Source organism: Electrophorus electricus, chromosome 14, assembly GCF_041902795.1.
Source record: "Electrophorus electricus isolate QZ-2024a chromosome 14, ASM4190279v1, whole genome shotgun sequence".
In the NCBI taxonomy this organism is placed as follows: domain Eukaryota; kingdom Metazoa; phylum Chordata; class Actinopteri; order Gymnotiformes; family Gymnotidae; genus Electrophorus; species Electrophorus electricus.
Genome location: NC_137510.1, coordinates 9,517,501 through 9,536,021, shown reverse-complemented (window position 1 = coordinate 9,536,021; position 18,521 = coordinate 9,517,501). Strand labels below are relative to the sequence as shown.

The window sequence follows — 18,521 nt, the reverse complement described above, 5'->3', positions numbered from 1 at the left end:
CTGTGAATACTGAATCATGGAGTGCTTCTGTCTTGTAAGCAGGTAAGAACATGGTCGGTAATTGGATGGGTCCACCTGCTACCAGCTCAAGAGATACTTTCTCTGGCAGGAAAAACAATGCATTCTCTATGTGAGCTCTTGTTTCATAACCTTGAACGTATCAAAGGGTGTTTGTTAGTCAAAGAATAAGAAGTGTTTTGTTCTCACCTGGCAGAAGGACAGAGAGAGAAAATGCAACGAAGAGCATCTAGCAAAAGCCAGTTTGTTTTTAATCCCATGTTACCTGCTTGTTGTTCGCCAAAAAACTTTTATTCATTTTAAAAATGGCCTGTTCACTCCACCAACATGCTTGAATTTATTTTGGCCAGCAAAAATGGAAACTCCAAACCCAAGTCATGCTGTGATTTTGTACCACTTTTGACTAAATAACTAGATCTGCTGAATTGACATAACTGGCCAATGCAGGTGGGTGGGACAAAATTCTAGGAAGAACTCTGAATGCCAACTACCCCTTAGGCACTGCCCCACACCCAGGCCTTCTTCTGCCAGTGTCACTGAGCTAAGCTCGCTGGAGTAGAAGCTGTAGAAGCCAAAGACCTGTACAGTCACTACAATTTCTCCATGCAAAAAAAAAAAAAAAATTGTTGTGGCATATTTGCTGATTCACTAGAACAAAATAAATGATTTCATCCCCAGAATCACTTCAGTGTTATTGCTGTACATCCCAAATGATACAGATGACTTGCACATTACTAAATGGGAGATGTTGTACTTGGTCCTTAAATGGTGCTGGGAAGACTCTAATTTAAATCTTAATCATGAACCAAAAAGGTTGTACTTTACCACATCAGTAGCTGCAAATGTAGTAGTTGCATACAATTTATCCACTATTGATTGACAATGTCTGATCGAAGTGTAGAAAGATGGCAGCTGTTGCTGTACATTTTTTATCACCACCTTGCGCTACATACACAAAGAGCTTCAGTCTTACTGAATGCAAATGTGAGATCGCTTAAACTGCCAATTAAGGGTCTGGAGCACTGAGCAAATGACCCTGCAGCAGAAAACATTACATTAGCGTTTATAATGAGCCAGGCCAAATGAGTTTAATAAACAGTTCGGGGAGCACCAGCTCACTTTGAATTGGTGGAATTCACTTGGCAATAAAGTTTATGGTCCCAAAGACCTTACAGGGGTGTCCTAATACATGATTCATTTTACGTATTGAATATGAGCTGAGCTAATTAGAATGTATTAAGGAACATTAATTGGCAGGAAAAGTGCATTTCAATTACAATCCAACCCCGCCCCCCCCCCCCCACACACACACAGACACACTAGCACCACCACCATCCATAACCTTTATAAAACAAATGAAAGGAAAAGATGGAAAGCAGAAATACATTTATAACACTACTCAATTACACGTCAATCAGTGAGCACAGAGCTGTTACTCACAATACCCAGATCAATACTAGTGACTGAGCAGGACTTGGGAGCTGATATACTCATGAGGGCTGTGTATTGCTTTAGTTGGGGAAAACACTGTGAGGAGAGCCTGGTCAAAAAGAAGCTATATGTGATTTTGCTGACATGCAAAAAGAAGACATCCTAAACACTCCATAAACAACTTTTGGGTGTGAGCAGCACAATTACCCATGACACATCTTTCATGCATTTAGCAGTGATATAAACTCTAATTTGATATTATGGTATACCTGAGTGAAAAGGGCCAAAGGTCTATGTGGTCCATACTAATAAAGGAATACATGATTATACTGATCATAGGAGGAAACTATAAAACCAATAAATCAGCATGATTAATGCAGACAGGCTACTCTAGGGGCGTGTGGCTATGTTAGCATTTCAAACTGATTTTAGCATTTGTTTCTTTATATTCAGTTCTTATCTGAACTTGTGGTATGGTGGTAAAATATGCAGATTTGTTCATAACATTTCAAATGTGAAATATCATTTTAGAGAAATGTGTCCATTTCTCTAAGATTATATAGTCTGAAATATTTCCTTAATAACTGAGGCTTGACTAGCTTCCCCAGTAGGTGGAGGTGCACTTTGGCATCAGCTCATATTTCCTAAACCCACAGGCAGAAGTCAGTCACTGTAACATGCTGCAGTCGCTTCTGCAAGAACAAATCCTTCTGGGTACTTCCTGACTAGACCATTATGACAGGGAGAATGTAAAGCTTGGACATGCTGCTGTTCTTGGGGTTTCAGAGCCCACAGTGCCCACAGTGGAAGGGTTTCTCTCTCTCTCTCTCTCTCTCTCTCCCTCTCTCTCTCTCTCTCTCTCTCTCTCTCTCCCTCTCTCTCTCTCTCTCTCACACACACACACACACACACACACACACACACACACACACACACACACGTGCACACACGGTGTCAGAGTGAACTGCCACACCGGCCTTCTTTTGCTGCGGTGCTGCCGCAAAGGTCTCAAATGTCTTGTCTTATTTTTCCATTTTTTTTTACAGTTGCTGTCACACTTGTTGCAATACCATGTCCACTTCTTCAAAACTCTTCACACAGTGTGCTTTTGAAACATGTGCCTCAGAACATCAGTTGACGTTTGGTGCAAAATACCACTAAACCACTTCACATTTCACCCATAAGTGACTCAGGCTGCCATAACTCTAACATAACTATAACATAAGTATAACATAAGTATAACATAGCTATAACATAGCTATAACATAACTATAACATATGCTTTCTCCCACAGGACTGCTCTGTCACTCGGTGTACAATGAACTACAAAATGCAAACAACTTTGCAAAATACACGTTTCCCTTTCCTATATTTTTGTATCCACAAATATTTCTAAAGAAACTTTTAATCTGTTGGATTACCTCTCACAACAGATATGACTGAGTGTGTTAAATTTTCAGTAAACTGCAAATGTTAATGTTTTTCAGGAACCCAGAATACTAATATTTACCATATAATGTAAAACAATATATAATAAAGAAACAAATCACAAAAGCCACTTTAGTGTATTTTGCCATTTGCACTCACATTGCAATATACTGTAGTTCAGAAAAGAAATATATACAATCGATAACAAATACTGTAACACCAAATCAATATTTTCACCATATACAGTAATTTGCACATATTTATCTGCCTATCAGTATCAGCGGTCTACTGTTGGCCTGATCCATCCATCCTGTCCACTGCATTTGGCCACAGATTTTTATCAACATCTCACCGAATGTTATCTGGGTAGCTTGTTAGCTGAAATGACAGCCGGGTGTTTCAGCAGTACATGGACTGCGGTAATAGTGGAAAAAGCTCTTCATTGATTACTACATCTGTATTTTCCCTATAAACATGCAGATTTCAGTGCAAGTATGACCACTTTTGTATTGATGGTAACAAAGCTGCAAACTAAAACTGAATAAAGCTTCTGCTAAAATAAGAATAATCTGTGTTACAAATTTCAAGTGTATATTTTCATTTGTCTGTCAAAATCTATTTCCATCCACAGTGATCAGTAACTTTGTAGGGTTTTAATCTGAAAGTTAACTGTACCTAAATATCTGCAAAAATTGCTGATGTTTATTTTTAATTTATAATTGCTGAGTGCAGACTTTTGGTGGTGGTAAACAGCAGAGAGGTATTCATGAATTTTGGAGAAGGTGGTGATTGAATGTCTTTTGTATCAAAACAATGCAAACGTATAGACAGTTTAGTTTACATAGTGTACTGATATGGTGAACGTGTTAAGTGTTGAAAAAGTGTACATGGTATTGAGACAAGTGTGAAAACGACTTTAAAAAACTAAATTTAGCTAAATATGAGAGTGTCTGACTTCCTCACACATAGCGGCAGAGGTGCTGATCTTTCACTGATGAACTTGCTAAGATGAACATGCTGTGTTCTCTTTCCCCTGGGCAGTGCTGATTAAAGACTCCCAATCCAGCACCAGACGCTGGCAGATGTGTGCAGATGTGGATGAGGTCAAAGTTCCACCAGCGTTCTGTATCCTACAGTGCCGTGAGTCTGACCGTCTGTTCTGTGGGTCAGGATGAGGACTATTAGCAGGAAAAGAGCAAGGACTCACATATACAGCTTTTACTAGTACTATCAAATGAAAAATGTTTTAGTGGCCTAATTTGTGTGTGCGTGTGTGTGTGTTGCTGTAAGATTCATTCTCCACTTGAGAGATGCAGTGAAATTTCAATTTATAATGAACTGATGGAGTGCTGTTTTCATTGGGTGTATTTTTTCAGTGTATAAGAGCACAAGTTGTCACACCAAAGTCCAACATATCATATAAATTTGGTTTTATATAATCAAACTAGAATTTTACTGTCAAGGTTTCAAAATCACCTGCAACTAGAAAAAGCAAAGTCAGCAGTATCTCTAGCTGAAATTAAGGATCCAAAAGATATTTTGCATTTGTCTACATCCAAATACTCAAACTGCCCAAACACTGGGAATAGAGCTCATAAATGGTCTGAAGAATGATGCTGTCTGGGTGCTAGGTCACATGTTGGGGAGGGGCCTACAGATTTGGGGCAGGACTCAGTGAGAGAAGCACTCATGAATAGGTGATGCAGAAAGCAATAGAGTGAGGCGAAGGATGAAGAGACCCACTACACTGTTAAAAGCTTCCCCATTCATTAAGCAGGTCATGTCTGTGAATGTCGAATGTGCGCATTGGCTTATGAAATAAGGAAAAAATCTATAAAAAAGGGGGAAAAAAACATACGGTGTGTGTGTGTGTGTGAGAGAGAGAGAGAGAGAGAGAGAGAGAGAGAGAGAGAGAGAGAGAATAAAGGAAAGCCAAAAATCTCAGCTCACTGTGGGCACTTTGAGATCCTGTTTTCAAAGCACAGTGGATGAAATCAGGTATTTTATTAATGATAAAAAGAGCTTTGTCTACAACCACACTCCAAATAAATGACAGTTGCTCTACAGACATATTAATTATGGGCACATTTACATAGTAATCCAGCAGTTTTATGCAGAACTCTGGGGGACTGTGTTCCAGCAGATTCCTTTGATTAAGGGGAAGCCTGCGTGAGTGAGGGCTATCTGCTGGAGGAGGGTGTGGGTTGTGGTGCCACCCTACACTAAGAATATCCCCCACGCTAACCTTTAAATTCCTCATGTTCACAATGCAGCACAGCGTCCTGGATCTGGGATGGGTATGCATGTCTGCCTGCACAAGAAAGAGGGAAAAATATAGGAGACAGAGAGAGGAAGAGAGAGGAGGACCAAAAACTGGGATGAATGGGAAAGCGAAATGCATAAAAGAGAATGAAGAGGGAGAGAGACAGCGTCTGAGAGTGTCATGAAGAGATGTAGAGAGACCGACTTGTCATTCAGGACACACACACTCACTCCACACCCAAAACATCAAAATTTAATTAGTGCATGTGCATGCATTGCTAATTTCATAGTGCCATACTGCACAATGAAAAATCAATGTTCAAAATCACAGTAACCTTATCAACCCTGCAGTTTGAAAATTAGACCATTAAAGTATGCTTTGCAGCACAAGGGCGGGGTGTGCGTATGTGTGTGTGCATGCGTTTGTTTGTGTGCGAGTGTTGGTGAGTATAGCCTGCCTGCTCCCACATCACTCCACTTCCTGCCTTCACTTCACTGACTTCCTGTAGCAGCTCAAATTAAGTTTAAAACTCTGACGCTTGCTTACAAGGCTGAAAATGGACAAGCTCCCATCGACTTGATGGTCAAAACTCTATCTGTACCTCAAGCCCTTCGAGTTTTGAGTACAGTCCAGCTTGACCCAACATCCTTAAGACTCATGGATGATGAACATCAAGACTCTTCATGTTCACCCAGTTGGTGGAATGAACCTACACTGACTGTCTCAACCTCACTGTTTTTAAATGCTGACTGAAGACTCATCTCTTTGAAAAGAACTTAAAATTTAACCTAAACATGCACTAGAAGATGTTATATTTTCACTTGAACTGTCTGGTATTCTGTCACCTACTACTGTATTGTACTGTTCCCAATCTGGATTTCAGCATTGACAATTGTTTCTGGCAGTATCCCAGTTTAAGGGTATTTTTGGACTATTTGTGCTAGCTAAGAATACTTTAAGGATACTTTTCTGAGTAGAAAACTAAAGCACTTTTGTAAGTCGCTCTGGACAAGACTGTCTGCAAAATTCCATAAATGAAAATGTAAATGTAAATGCATGTGTATTTTTGTAGTATTTGTTTGTAGGGAGTTTAGTGCAGGTGTGTATGGATGCGTTTATCTATAAGATGTATTGTCAGTATGTCAGTAAGTATTGTGTGTGTCTGTGTTTGTGGCAGCTGGGTGTAAGATGGAATGATAGGAGCCGCAGACAAACACACACACACTCACACACACACACACACACACACACACACACACACACACACACACACACACACACACACACACACACACACACAGATAGACTTGCACATGGCTGCTAGCCTCCATCCACACTCAGAGGACATAAAATGACTTGTCAATGGCAGTCATGAAGGAAGCATGACCATTCACAAGTGCTTCATCTCTTTAACAGCTTTTAAAGCAGCATCATGTTAACACCCTTTAACCTCTGTGATAAAGCAGAATGAAGGTTAGAGCTGCACCTGTACAAGCATCTAGCACCCGGCACAGCGCAGAGCATCTCACTTTAACTCTCCCTCTGTATCTCACCTTGTGTTAATGTAACAAAATATTCTTATACACAAATCTCAACCTGCAGTACTATGTAGATTATTCACAGTGACTATTCATCAGACACATACAGGCACAAACATCTGTGTGCGCGCATGCGTGGTGTGTGTGTGTGCTTGTGTGCGCGTGCATGTGTGCATGCGAATGCATGTGAGTGTATGCATGTATGCGCATGTCCTTGTTGATTTATGCATGTGTATCTGCGTGTGTGTGCATGTGAGTGTATGCATGTATGTGCATGTCCTTGTTCATTTATGTGTGTGTATGTGTGTGTGTGCATGTGTGTGCGTGCTTATGTGTGTGTGTGCGTGTGTGTGTATGTGTGTGCATGTCGGGGTGTGTGCACTTGTGTATTTTTTGTTTGTGTACGGGCACTCCACTGGTCCTATCCACCACTGCCTTTCCTCTAATTGGACATGCTCTGCTTTGAATGTTCCTCAGGCAAAGCACCTGTGAACCTTGAATGTAAAAAAAGGAGGGAGAGAGAGAAAAAGAGAGAGAGAGACAGAGAGAGAGAGAGTGCCAATGAGACAGAGAGAGAGAGAGCAAGAGAGGAGGAGGACGACCAGAGGGAGGCGAGAAGTAAAGCCTGATGGAGCAGAACATGGCATATCTATGTAGCCCAGCTGCCAAGTTCCGTTCTGTGTGTGTGTGTGTGTGTGTGAGCGAGAGAGAGAGAGAGTGTGTGAGAGAGGCTTGTCTGCCATTAGTGTTTGAAGGTGGACAGGCGAAAGCGTGTGAACATTTGTGTGTGTGTGTGTGTGTGTGTGTGTGTGTTCTAGCAGATGCATGTTGCATGCTGCCATGTCTGCTTGCACCTCAAACCTCATACTGCAGCCCTAATTAGTGCTGGTTAAAAATGCCCCCACTTTTGCTCCCTTTTTTCCCTGCCCATTGTTTGCGTAAATTACTAAAAGCAGACAGTAAACATATCTCTCTCCCTCGAGGAGCTATCCACACCAGCACTGTCAACAAATCCACCTTCTAATGCCCAAAAAGTCTTTAGGAAAAGATGCGCTCTGTGTGCGCGCGCGCGTGTGCGTATGTGTATGTGAGTGTGTTTATGCTTGCCACTGACATTTTTTCTCCTGACAGTATCACTTTACAAATAACATTTCAAATCTCATCTGTTTTTATTTAAATACAAATGAGGAAAGAATCCAAATAAAATTTCATCCAAATCCCCTGAGTGGTTGTGCGTGTGTGACAGAGAAAGACAGTGAAAGAGACTATTTAAGACAGTGTGTCTTTGTTAGTGAGAAAAAATGAGTATGTTTTGTGTGTGTGTGTGTGTGTGTGTGTGTGTGTGTGTGTTTGCAGTACTTCGGCAGTGTTGTGACCCTGGTGGTTCTGCTACATTCATTTAAGAGTTGATGCGGTTTGGGTTGGTGCCTGCATACCCATACCCACCCACACCCTCCTGATTCCCACACCCCTACTTCCACACCCACCCCACTGCTCTAAAATATTTATTAGGCAGTCTGACAGAGAGAAGCCAACCTCGTGAGTCTGCCCTCTCCCTCGGACACTGCTCATTACACTCTTTTCCCTACGTCAACACACCATTGCACACATCATCTGTCCACAGCACTGCAGGCAGATGGAACAGTTTGCTCTGGTGCTAAAGCTATAGGAATATCCTATAGAGCAGCGGGGTGCATTAGCACACCGCTGATTGAGTGTAGCCAGCAGAAAGCCACCTATAAGGTGAGCGGGGGTCCTCTGGGGAGAAGAGGGTTGTGTGGCCTTAATAACATCTGGAGGAACATTTGGGAAGTCCCCTAGAGACCCTTACTGATTACCTACACCAGTCAGCTAGCAGGCATTTTGCCCTGGGAGGTCAAACATTGTTCTACTGAGCACAGTTGCAGTTTTTCCTCTCTCCTCTTTTTTGTGGTGTGTTATATATATATATTGTGTGTGTGTGTGTGTGTGTGTGTGTGTGTGTGTGTGTGTGTGTGTGTGTGTGTGTGTGTGTGCCTATGCGTGTGTATACGTTTTCCTTCTCATGAATTTCTGAGTCAAACCCAATTTTACCCAGGATGTTAAATCCAGAGAAAATGTGAGAGATGTATTTTTATATAACCATTCTTTTCCCCGCATGCAGTCTACATTGCAAACGAGACTGTATAGTCATTGCCAGGCTTGGGCCGCTGGGATCTGGCAGACTACTGAGAGCAGGAATGGGGTCCGGCCCCCAGGAGTCTGGGTGCCTCATTCAGGGACCCAGCAGCTCGGGCCCAGGTGCTCAGGGGATGGCTTGCCCAAACCCTGTCACTGCTGCGGTTTTATTACAGCCATGAGCTTCTAATGTGCTAAAGATTTTTGTTCAGCAAGTTGGTGGAATATCAGAGGATCCCTGTGGTAAGTAAGGGTTAATCTAGATCCAACTGTGCATTACGCAGATTTAACGCATGGCTCTGGAAACAAAAAAAATCACCCGTCACGAGGCGGGTTGTTTGTCTCCAGTGCAATTTTGTAATGCACAGCTTGAAGAGAATTAATACACTTATTCCATGGTTACTACATACTCACGTATTTATGAAGATACAATTTCCATGTGTTGATACCCAAAGCCAAAATACATTTATTTGGGACTTTCTTCTCATAGTCATCAGCATATTTTGCTTGGCTACAGCCTAAGCTGCTGTCACTAATTCCATTCTGCCCTTTACTAAATCACAAGTTTCATTACCAGTTATACTTTGTCTGCTGTTAAGTCTAACATACCATGACTAATTCCACTGTTGCCCAGCCATTAGGCACAGATTCTACACAGAAAAGAGGCTTAGCTGCACCAATATAGGTCATAGAATTAGAATGCTTTATTGTCATTGTGCTTAGACTGATTAGCCAACAATAATTTCTTACCAGAATATGAATATAGCCATGTAAATTTTGATAAAATATGTTTATTGATGTTGCTTTTGGCTATCTTATGAATTTAGAACAGTGATTAAGCCTGACTACCTGTGCAATACATGGTTCTAATTCACTCCAACCATCCAATCAGAATAAAGCATTTGTTCCTTAAACATCATACGGCTGCAGCTCTAGGACATCTGGGCAAATCCTACTGTAAAAATATCTGAGCGTAGAAATGTATATATCACATAGAATGAAAGATCAAACTAGCAGAAAAAGGGACAATGAACAGATAGTAGAGAAAGGCAGAGAGAAAAAGACAAAGCAAGAGACATATTTGGTGATTGCATTGCAAGCAAGAGGCAGATAGAGTGACAAATAAAGACAAATAAAAAGATAAAAAGACACACAGACAGACAGTGAGGCAGAGAGAGTGATAGACAAACAGAGACACAGGCAGATACGTGAGGCTGACCAGGGTGCTGGCATCCAGTATGGATACAGGTCAGGGTTTGAGCAGTATTGCTGGGAGCACGGTGAGGCCTACTGCCTCCTCTGAGAAGCATTGGGGCTCCATTGGTCCTGGAAAGGAGTATTAATCTCCCATACAACTCCCTGTATTGGGGCTCCTACCACACTACTTCACCCACTTTTCCTTACACACACAACTCTCAAGAAGGTTAAAAAATCTTCGAATGTACTCTCCGAAGTGTGTCGGGTGCAAGCTCTAGCAGGGGACCTAGAAAGATGACACTTGAATGACTGAGTACGTTTGGGGCACCAAAGAGAAGCCAGGGTGAAAATTCTCTCTGGCTTAATTTGCCCCCAACACCCCCTCCGTTGGGGGAATGGCCTTGTTGATACAGCTTGTGAAGCTGCTAGGCCAAGTGTGTATTTTTACATATGAAATTGTTTTCTTGGGTGAGCTGACATATGGAAATGGTGTTTGTGGATAACAGTGTGACGGAATGATGAACGAGGTGCCGGAATCGATCGGGTGTGTAATTACACTTCATCACCCTCCCTCCTCCTGCCGCCACTGCCACCAAGTCTCCCAGCCTACATTTCCCACAATGCCACATGACTCGCTGGTGAACTTACATTAGACACACAAAGGAATCATAGCTGTCATTGTTAAGGGAGGTCAAATAGAACATGTTTATCATTCAGAATAAAAACAAGCTTTCAGCTGTTTAGCTGTAGCCTTGAATTAAACAAATCCTTAAGGGTGTGTAAATGGAAATAAGACATATTTCTTTGATGCCAGCATGATTAAGATATGATTATATTAAAACGGATTAAGGGAAAGAAGTTGGAGCGGATCTGGGAGCTGTAGCTTTGGGTGACCGTCTGGATCGGATATGCTTATGCAAAAAGAAAGTGATTTGAGTAGGACATCAGCCAATGACTTATTCACGAGGAAGAGGAGGAAGAGAAAGGGGCAGGAAAGGGAGAAATGCTCGAAATTAGCACAAATAGATTATCTGTCGTCCAGTCCTCGGGTGCAGGATCGGCTGTGCAGGAGCCAGGGGAGGGGCGGCTGACCCTCGGGCAGAGAGGCCATGATAGCAGCACAAAGGGGGCAGACTACAGTTAAGCGATCCGTCATCTTCTCATGCACCGGCGGAGGAAGGGAGAGGATGGCAGCCAAAGCGGCACCAGCGAGGGAGTGTGCCAAAAACCGAAATCTCCTTCCCTCTTCCAGACCTGGAAGATCTACCTGGAGGATGAGCACCACTAATCACCACTGGCAAACAGCAGGTGAATCTGAACTCAAATCCTGTGTGAGTGAACGTTATGAGACATAAAATAGAAGAAACTAAATGACATTAAGCAAAAATGAAAAGGAAGTATAAAAGGACATTTTGTGTAACATGACTGTAAAATTAAGCCTGTGTGAAAGACAACCCTTTCCAGCAACAAACACAACACCTACCTTCACAACACACAACTACATCTATACTACCAATACCACAAGAACACCTATCCTGCCAATATCACTACACCTGTCTTCACAATACCACAACTACAGCTATCCTACCAATATCACAACTACACCTATCTTCACAATATCACAACTACACTTATCTTGCCAATATCACAACCTCACCTATCCTCTAAAACCCACAACCACACCTATTCTCTCAATACCACAGCCATATCTATCTAATAAACAGACATAAAGCCTTTCTGCCACTTCTTTTTTAATAAAAAAAATGTAATGCAATCCACCAGCAGCTGCCAGTCAAAAGTCAATCAAATCCCAATAAAGGTCCATTAGGGCTGGACCTGTGAAGAGCGCGGCTGCCGTATCAGGCGGCCTCACACTCCACCTGGCCTGGGTGGGCACTGGCTTGTAAGGCCCCAGGGTCCAGCTGCCTGTTTAGAGATACGGTTGGCCAGCCACAGACGCAGATAGCACTCACATAGAGATACACTAAAACTGGCCATTCATTCAGAGACACACACACACACACACACACACACACACACAGAGAGAGAGAGAGAGAGAGAGAGAGAGAGAGAGAGAGAGAGAGAGAGAGACATAATCACTGTACACTGGTGAATTACTACCCTACCTCTTACATAGACACATTCTCTCTCTCTCTCTCTCTCTCTCTCTCTCTCTCTCTCTCTCTCTCTCTCTCTCTCTCTCTCTCTCTCTCTCTCTCCATCTTCAGCTGTGATGTGGCTGAATGTAAATTTCTATGAGGAAGAATGTTTCAGACATTCCATGGGCAATACTGTTGTGAGGGGTAAGGGGAGAGATTGTTTTTTAAGCTGTGGTTCTTTCCTGCAGTTTTACAGTGAATTCTGATTGTCACTTACCTAACTGACAAACTCATAGTATCAGACCCATTGCTGTTTGTCAAATGGGAAACATTTACCTCCCTGTTCATATAGAACGTGTATCGGCAGTATAGGGCTATAACCACTAATACTGCTACTACCTACTACTACCACCACCACTATCAACAACAACAACAATAACTGCATGTTTGGCAGGTACAAAGGGTTTGGGTGTAAATGTGGCAGCTGTCTTGGTGTGTTAGCTTTGGCACTGTCCTGTGGAAGTGGAGGGAGTTGTGGTGGCTGTGTTGGGGAGCTGGAGATGAGGGTGTGTGGGGAATAATGTATAATTCACATAGTGACTGAGGACCAGAGTGTGTCAGAGCTGACAGAGTCTACTCACACTTTTCCTACAGAAGCCTACCCCAGGCCTGATTTAATTACACTGTATTGATCTCTTTTGCGCGCACACACACACACACACACGCACACACACACACACACACACACACACACACACACGCACACACACACACACACACACACACACACACACACATATTACTATAGTACTATCTTAGTGGGCCATTCCATTAATTACCATATATAAAGCTATGTCTACATCTAACCCAAACTGTAACCCAAACCTCAGCAGCTAGTAAAAAAGTGCTGCATTTCTAAATAAATAAGTGTTTAAAAAATCCTGTTTTCCTGTTACCATTGAGACATTTTGTCATGGATACACGCATACACACACTGTTTTTATTTCTAATGTTGTGTATCGATCCTCTCCTCCAGCTCTTTAGGCTGGCTCATCATTCATAATGAAATGTAATGAAATCAGTGTTAATAATTCATACCGGCCCTACGCAGCACACCTTCAAGAGTGCAGTGTGATCACTTCTTCCTGTCCTCCTCTGGTCTACTTCACCACACAGGCTGCTCAAGCACCAGATCTTTTGTTTAAAACTGAAATACACCAAATCTCTGAGCCCTGTCATGCTCCTCTTACAGAGGGAAGAATAGAGAGAACTGTTACGCTGTGTTTGAGTCCACCCTGTCCTCGGCCACACCACTCTCAACAACGCAAACGCACATTGCGCGCGAGTGCACACACACACGCGTGCACGCACACACATCACTGGACAGAATTGTATTTCAGGGTTAAGGAGATTATGTGTCTCTGCTGCATGACTGAGGCTTCTTGTTGGGAGAATGACCAGCAGAAAAAACGCCACCATTACTGCTGAACTCCGGAGGACCTCTTTAAAACTACAGGGGGTGTTTTTCAAAATCGATCAATAGATCAATACATTAAACAATCAATCAGTCAGAAAGGCATTCACTCAATATCATTCGCCTCATTAACAACCCGGGCCTTTTGGGAGAGGTAAAATATTTGAAGCCGTGATTCCCAATCATGAGGTACTGACTGTCCACCTCTTACTGTGGTTGTTTTTCAGAAGTGTAATTACATGCTCACTTGTGCTGCCATTGAGAATAGAAATGTGGCCATGGAAAAACCTTTGATCAGGTCACTCAAGAGAAGAAAAGGACAGCAAGAAGACTATCCTATGTCACAGTCTTAAAAATAATACTAACAACAAACACAGACATAGATAGATAGATAGATAGATAGATAGATAGATAGATAGATAGATAGATAGATAGATAGATAGATAGATAGATAGATAGATAGATAGATAGATAGATAGATAGATAAATAGACAACAGACGAGTGTTTTCTGTTCAATGTTTAACAGGTAAAAATGGTTGGGGCTGTAGTCTGGATGAAGTGGTACAGACAGTGGTTCTCCACAATTGAAAACCTGGAAACATATGCGATTCCAAAAAATGTCACCCCATATACACATAGAACTGCTCTCAAATGAAAGCTAGCATTCTGTATTTCAACCTCATTGTGAACATCTTTTAATGTGATGTATTAGTAATTGGTTGCACTCTACAGTATATATATATATATATATATATATATATATATATATATATATATATATATATATATATATATATATAACACACACTACCCACACACACCAAACACACACACAAGAGCCTAATGAGGATGTTGACTTTTTAAAGTATCCCTGTGAGTGTAATGCAGTCTAATTGCCCTTTAAGTACTAAACTCCTAAGTGAACCACTTGGGAGTGACTGTAACTGACCTAACACCATTAACCTACACAGATCCTCAAGAGCAGCTCTATGTTTTTGTCTGCTTTATATGACTATCTTGAAAAGCTCAAGATAATTGATCTTGAAAAGCTCAGGAGGGAGTTATGTCATGACTGAAGTTCGGGAATAAAAACACACCTGCCTTCCCTGTGTTGTGGCACTACGTGCACACTCATCACTGCCTGTTTATGTCACGCTCACACGCACCCCCCCCCCCCCCAATCTCACAGTCTCCACCCTGTTTTATGTTTATTTTTAAGCCTTGAGGTGTTGGCTGTCGAGCTGAAGCTATGTGTCACAGTATGTCAGGGGATCTGCGTTTCCTTTTTTTGTCCTCTGTCTCCATGTTGTTCCAGTAAACCTTGTCAAATTCTATTATGTTTTGGGCTTGGTTTATACATATAAAACTGCTGTCAAAAATATATAGCACCTTCAGTGTACTATAATGGAGGAATTTGTGTTTTGTTTTTTTTTTTCTTCTTTTACCCCAGACAATAGGGCTAAAGTGCCAAGAAACGAACAAGCATTAAGGTTTATATTTCCACTCAGTGAACACCTGCTCACACTAAAGATGACAGAAAAAGTATCATCCACACCCCAGAAATAATTAGGAAGTAATCTCTTTAATGTGTCACAACAGATTTACGTCATGGTCTCACATGTTAGATTTATCAGGCTGAGACAGTGTGCTTGTAAGTGGTGTTTTATGTGAGTTGATGGTATTCCTGTTCTGATATATGGTAGGAATTTTTGGCCTAAGGTAAGCACTGCAAGTATGTGGGTATATATGTGTGGTGTTGTGTGTTGTTTGTTTGTGTGTGTGTGTGTGTGTGTGTGTGTGTGTGTGTGTGTGTGTGTGTGTGTGTGTGTGTGTGTGTGTGTGTGTGTGTGTGTGTGTGTGCTCGCGCACACATATGTGCTGACAACAGTTTTCACTACCGCAACTTGCTGGCCAATTTTATTAAACCTCAGAGAACTGACATAGGATTCCTTGGAAGGAGATCCATAATAATGACAATAACACATTTTGCAGCTCCTTTACTATTTACTTTGAACTAATCTAGATGTACTACTAGATGTTCTAATCATACCTGAGACATATCGGTCATTCATATTTCAAAATGTTGAATGATTATAAGTTGTAAATTACAAATCAACAAACATACAAAACTATATTTCAAAGCAAATCTGGAATGCAAATTTGCTTAATCTATCAAGGTGTCACAGATGACTACACAGATAAGGCTGCAGGCATAAACTAAACTTTGAAAGCCCCACTCGGTCCACTCTGAAAGCACAACTATGGCAAAGTTCACCTTAACTACACAGCACTTTTCCTGAGAGTGGTTCACTCTAAGAGAGACCAGTTGCATCTCAAGAGATGGGTACTTTGACCTGTTAAGCACATTGGTGCACTTGGGTGCACAAAGTGACCCCTTGAGAGTACAGTTATGCTGTAGTATTTACCTTAGGTCATAATGACTAACCCAGTGGTACCCCTGTTCCTGACAGACTGCAAGCAATGAAATGATTACAAAAAGACTCTTACTCAACAGTGAAACCCACTAAACCTATATGAGTGATAGTAGTTCTGAGAGTCAAACCGAGATCTGAAAGAGTAGTCATGCCTTACCTCCCATGGACTTTGATGTCAGAGATGGCATAGAAGTATCTGGACAGGTTGCTGTCATCCACCATGGTGGCACCGGTGGCAGGCCGGAGGAGGCGGACGCGCAGGTCTGTCAGAGTGAAAAAGTCCCGCAGGTTTTTGGTGGTGTCCAGCTGCCCATAGAGTGAGGCCATATTGTGCAGGCGTGGACCGGCAAAGAGTGCGAAGCGGTCCTTGATCTCGAAGCGCACTGTCTTGTCGTACTTCCAGACGTAGCCACGCGAGTATTCCTCGGTGCAGATGATGTCCAGCAGGGTGAACTGCGACAGGTCCTGCACCGTCTTGGGCTCCATGGTGAAGGCGTCCAGGCAGTCCGTGGCATAGAACTGGTAGGGCTGCCACGTGCGGCCGTAGTCCAGAGACTTCTCCAGAACCATCTGCTCGGGCCGACCCGACTCGAAAGTGATGACGATGTCATCTGTCAGCTCGATGGTCTTGTTCCAGGACAGGGTGATGTTGACAACGAGGGGCTTGGGGTACTTCCTCCATGAGGTCGACTGCCAGAAGGTGGTGGGGTTGCGACCCTCGAAGTCGAACATGAGTTCAGGCGGGTGGGCGAGCTCCTCAGTGCCGGCATCACATTCGTTGTTGCACATGTAAGGGTTTTCCTGAGCAAACGAATACAACAGAAAGACAGAGACAAGAGAGGAATGAATGCTTAACTGGGAGCAGTAACACTGGTATCATCCTGTGCTTTATGAAGCCCTGCATGGAGTGTGGCAGGCCGTAGGAAACAGCATGTGCCCCGAGGGCAGGCGCAGTGAGAGGACACCATGGTGTAGCTACAGGTGGAGGTGATGCCCTGCTTGGGCCTCCACACTTGATGCACTCTAGAGGCATCGTAAAGCACCACCACAAACCATCCCTGGCTTTTATAGCCTCCCTTCCTCTCAAGCCTGCACTCACAGCTAGCCAGTAAAACCCAAAGTCAGTGAGGCCCATAGCATTACTCGACACATAATTTATGCGAGGCCCGGACACTCTGCTACTACGGGCTACATTAATCAGTGATTGTCCAATAAATAAATAAAGTAATTAATTAATCGATTAACAAAAAAGGGAGACGGAGAGAGAGAAAAACAGAATGTGAAATGCTCATTAAGAGTGCAGACAATCCCAAGGTCAGAGTGACAAGCAGAGTGAGACAGTGCTTTGGAGCCATTGCTCCTCAACATAAAGGCTGCTTTGCTCTGCACATCCAGTTAAGGACACCCGAGGTACGGCAGTGTGGCTGAACTGAAAAAAACCTCCTGCAGGGCAAAGTATTGTCCTGCAATGTCCTGCAAATGGCGGGCAAGCTCCAGAATGGCCTTTTGCCACCCAGGTGGCGCATGGAAACGAAGATGACCCCAGAGAAAATAAGAATGTGTCCCCTTCGCTTGCTTTCAGCCACATGCAGCTTTAAAAATGTTCCTCTGGACCACACCACATCACATGCATCGCACACCACAAATCATTAGAACGGGGTTGTTCAGCCTCTCCTCGGGGAGGTGGCTTGGCAGGGGTGTGTGCTGGAAGCAGCAGGGATGTTGTCAAAGGGGGGGGGGGGTCCCTGAGGGGATGAGGGGATTGGTCGTGTCAGCTTTTTAAGGTACACATGCTCCAATTTCTCATGATAGGAGTCCAAGGTGCTAGAGCAGCCAGGAGGTGTGTGTCTCTCTGTGACTCTGCCATTCAGGATGGTGACACACTACTGGGTGACGCAGGAGGGCTGAAAATAAAAAAAGAGCGAGGGCTTGAGGCAAGAGTTTCTGCTAATAAGCCTTTGCCTTTTGCCTGTAGGCTATGGCGCTAGAGCTCTGGACTGGAGTGAGCAGCAGTCTGCTGGTCTGAACACTCTCTGAGGCAGAGAGGTTGCTATGGTGTAGTGGGTGACCACGCTGCCGCTCCCATAGGGGAGCAGGATTCAGTCTCTCCTCTGAGCAAGTGCTCCATGTTGTACCAAGAGTCCTTGGGCAAGAGTCGTAAAACTGCATTCACCTGCCTCTGTAACATGTTTGAAAATGTAAGTTGCTCTGGGTATGAATGTATGAATGAAAGTATATTTTTGTAATGAGAGACACACACACACACACCTATCAGATGCACAGTGGTTTGTGATTGTGTTGTGTAGTCTGGAAACATTTAGTGAAATATCTTAAGCATTACCTGAGATTATCTCCTGATTATCGAGGGCTAATCTTGCATCTGAACACATCTCAATGTCATCAGGACAATGGAGCCATCCCTGTTCACTTCTGCATAAATAAACACCAATACCCCTCCCCCTGTGACTGGGAGCATGAGA

At 42.9% G+C, this 18,521-nt stretch overlaps 1 protein-coding gene across 9 annotated transcripts in view; it reads right to left on the bottom strand.

Annotated features, from left to right (window-relative positions):
- Positions 1–18,521, bottom strand: part of ntng1a (netrin g1a) — a 90,997-nt gene that overhangs the window by 28,281 nt on the left and 44,195 nt on the right. For all 9 annotated transcript variants that reach the window (XM_081696550.1, XM_081696551.1, XM_035531199.2 and 6 more), the window contains one exon: positions 16,199–16,842. In XM_081696550.1, coding sequence (XP_081552676.1) covers positions 16,199–16,842 — 644 coding nt within the window. The remainder of the gene's footprint in view (positions 1–16,198; positions 16,843–18,521) is intronic.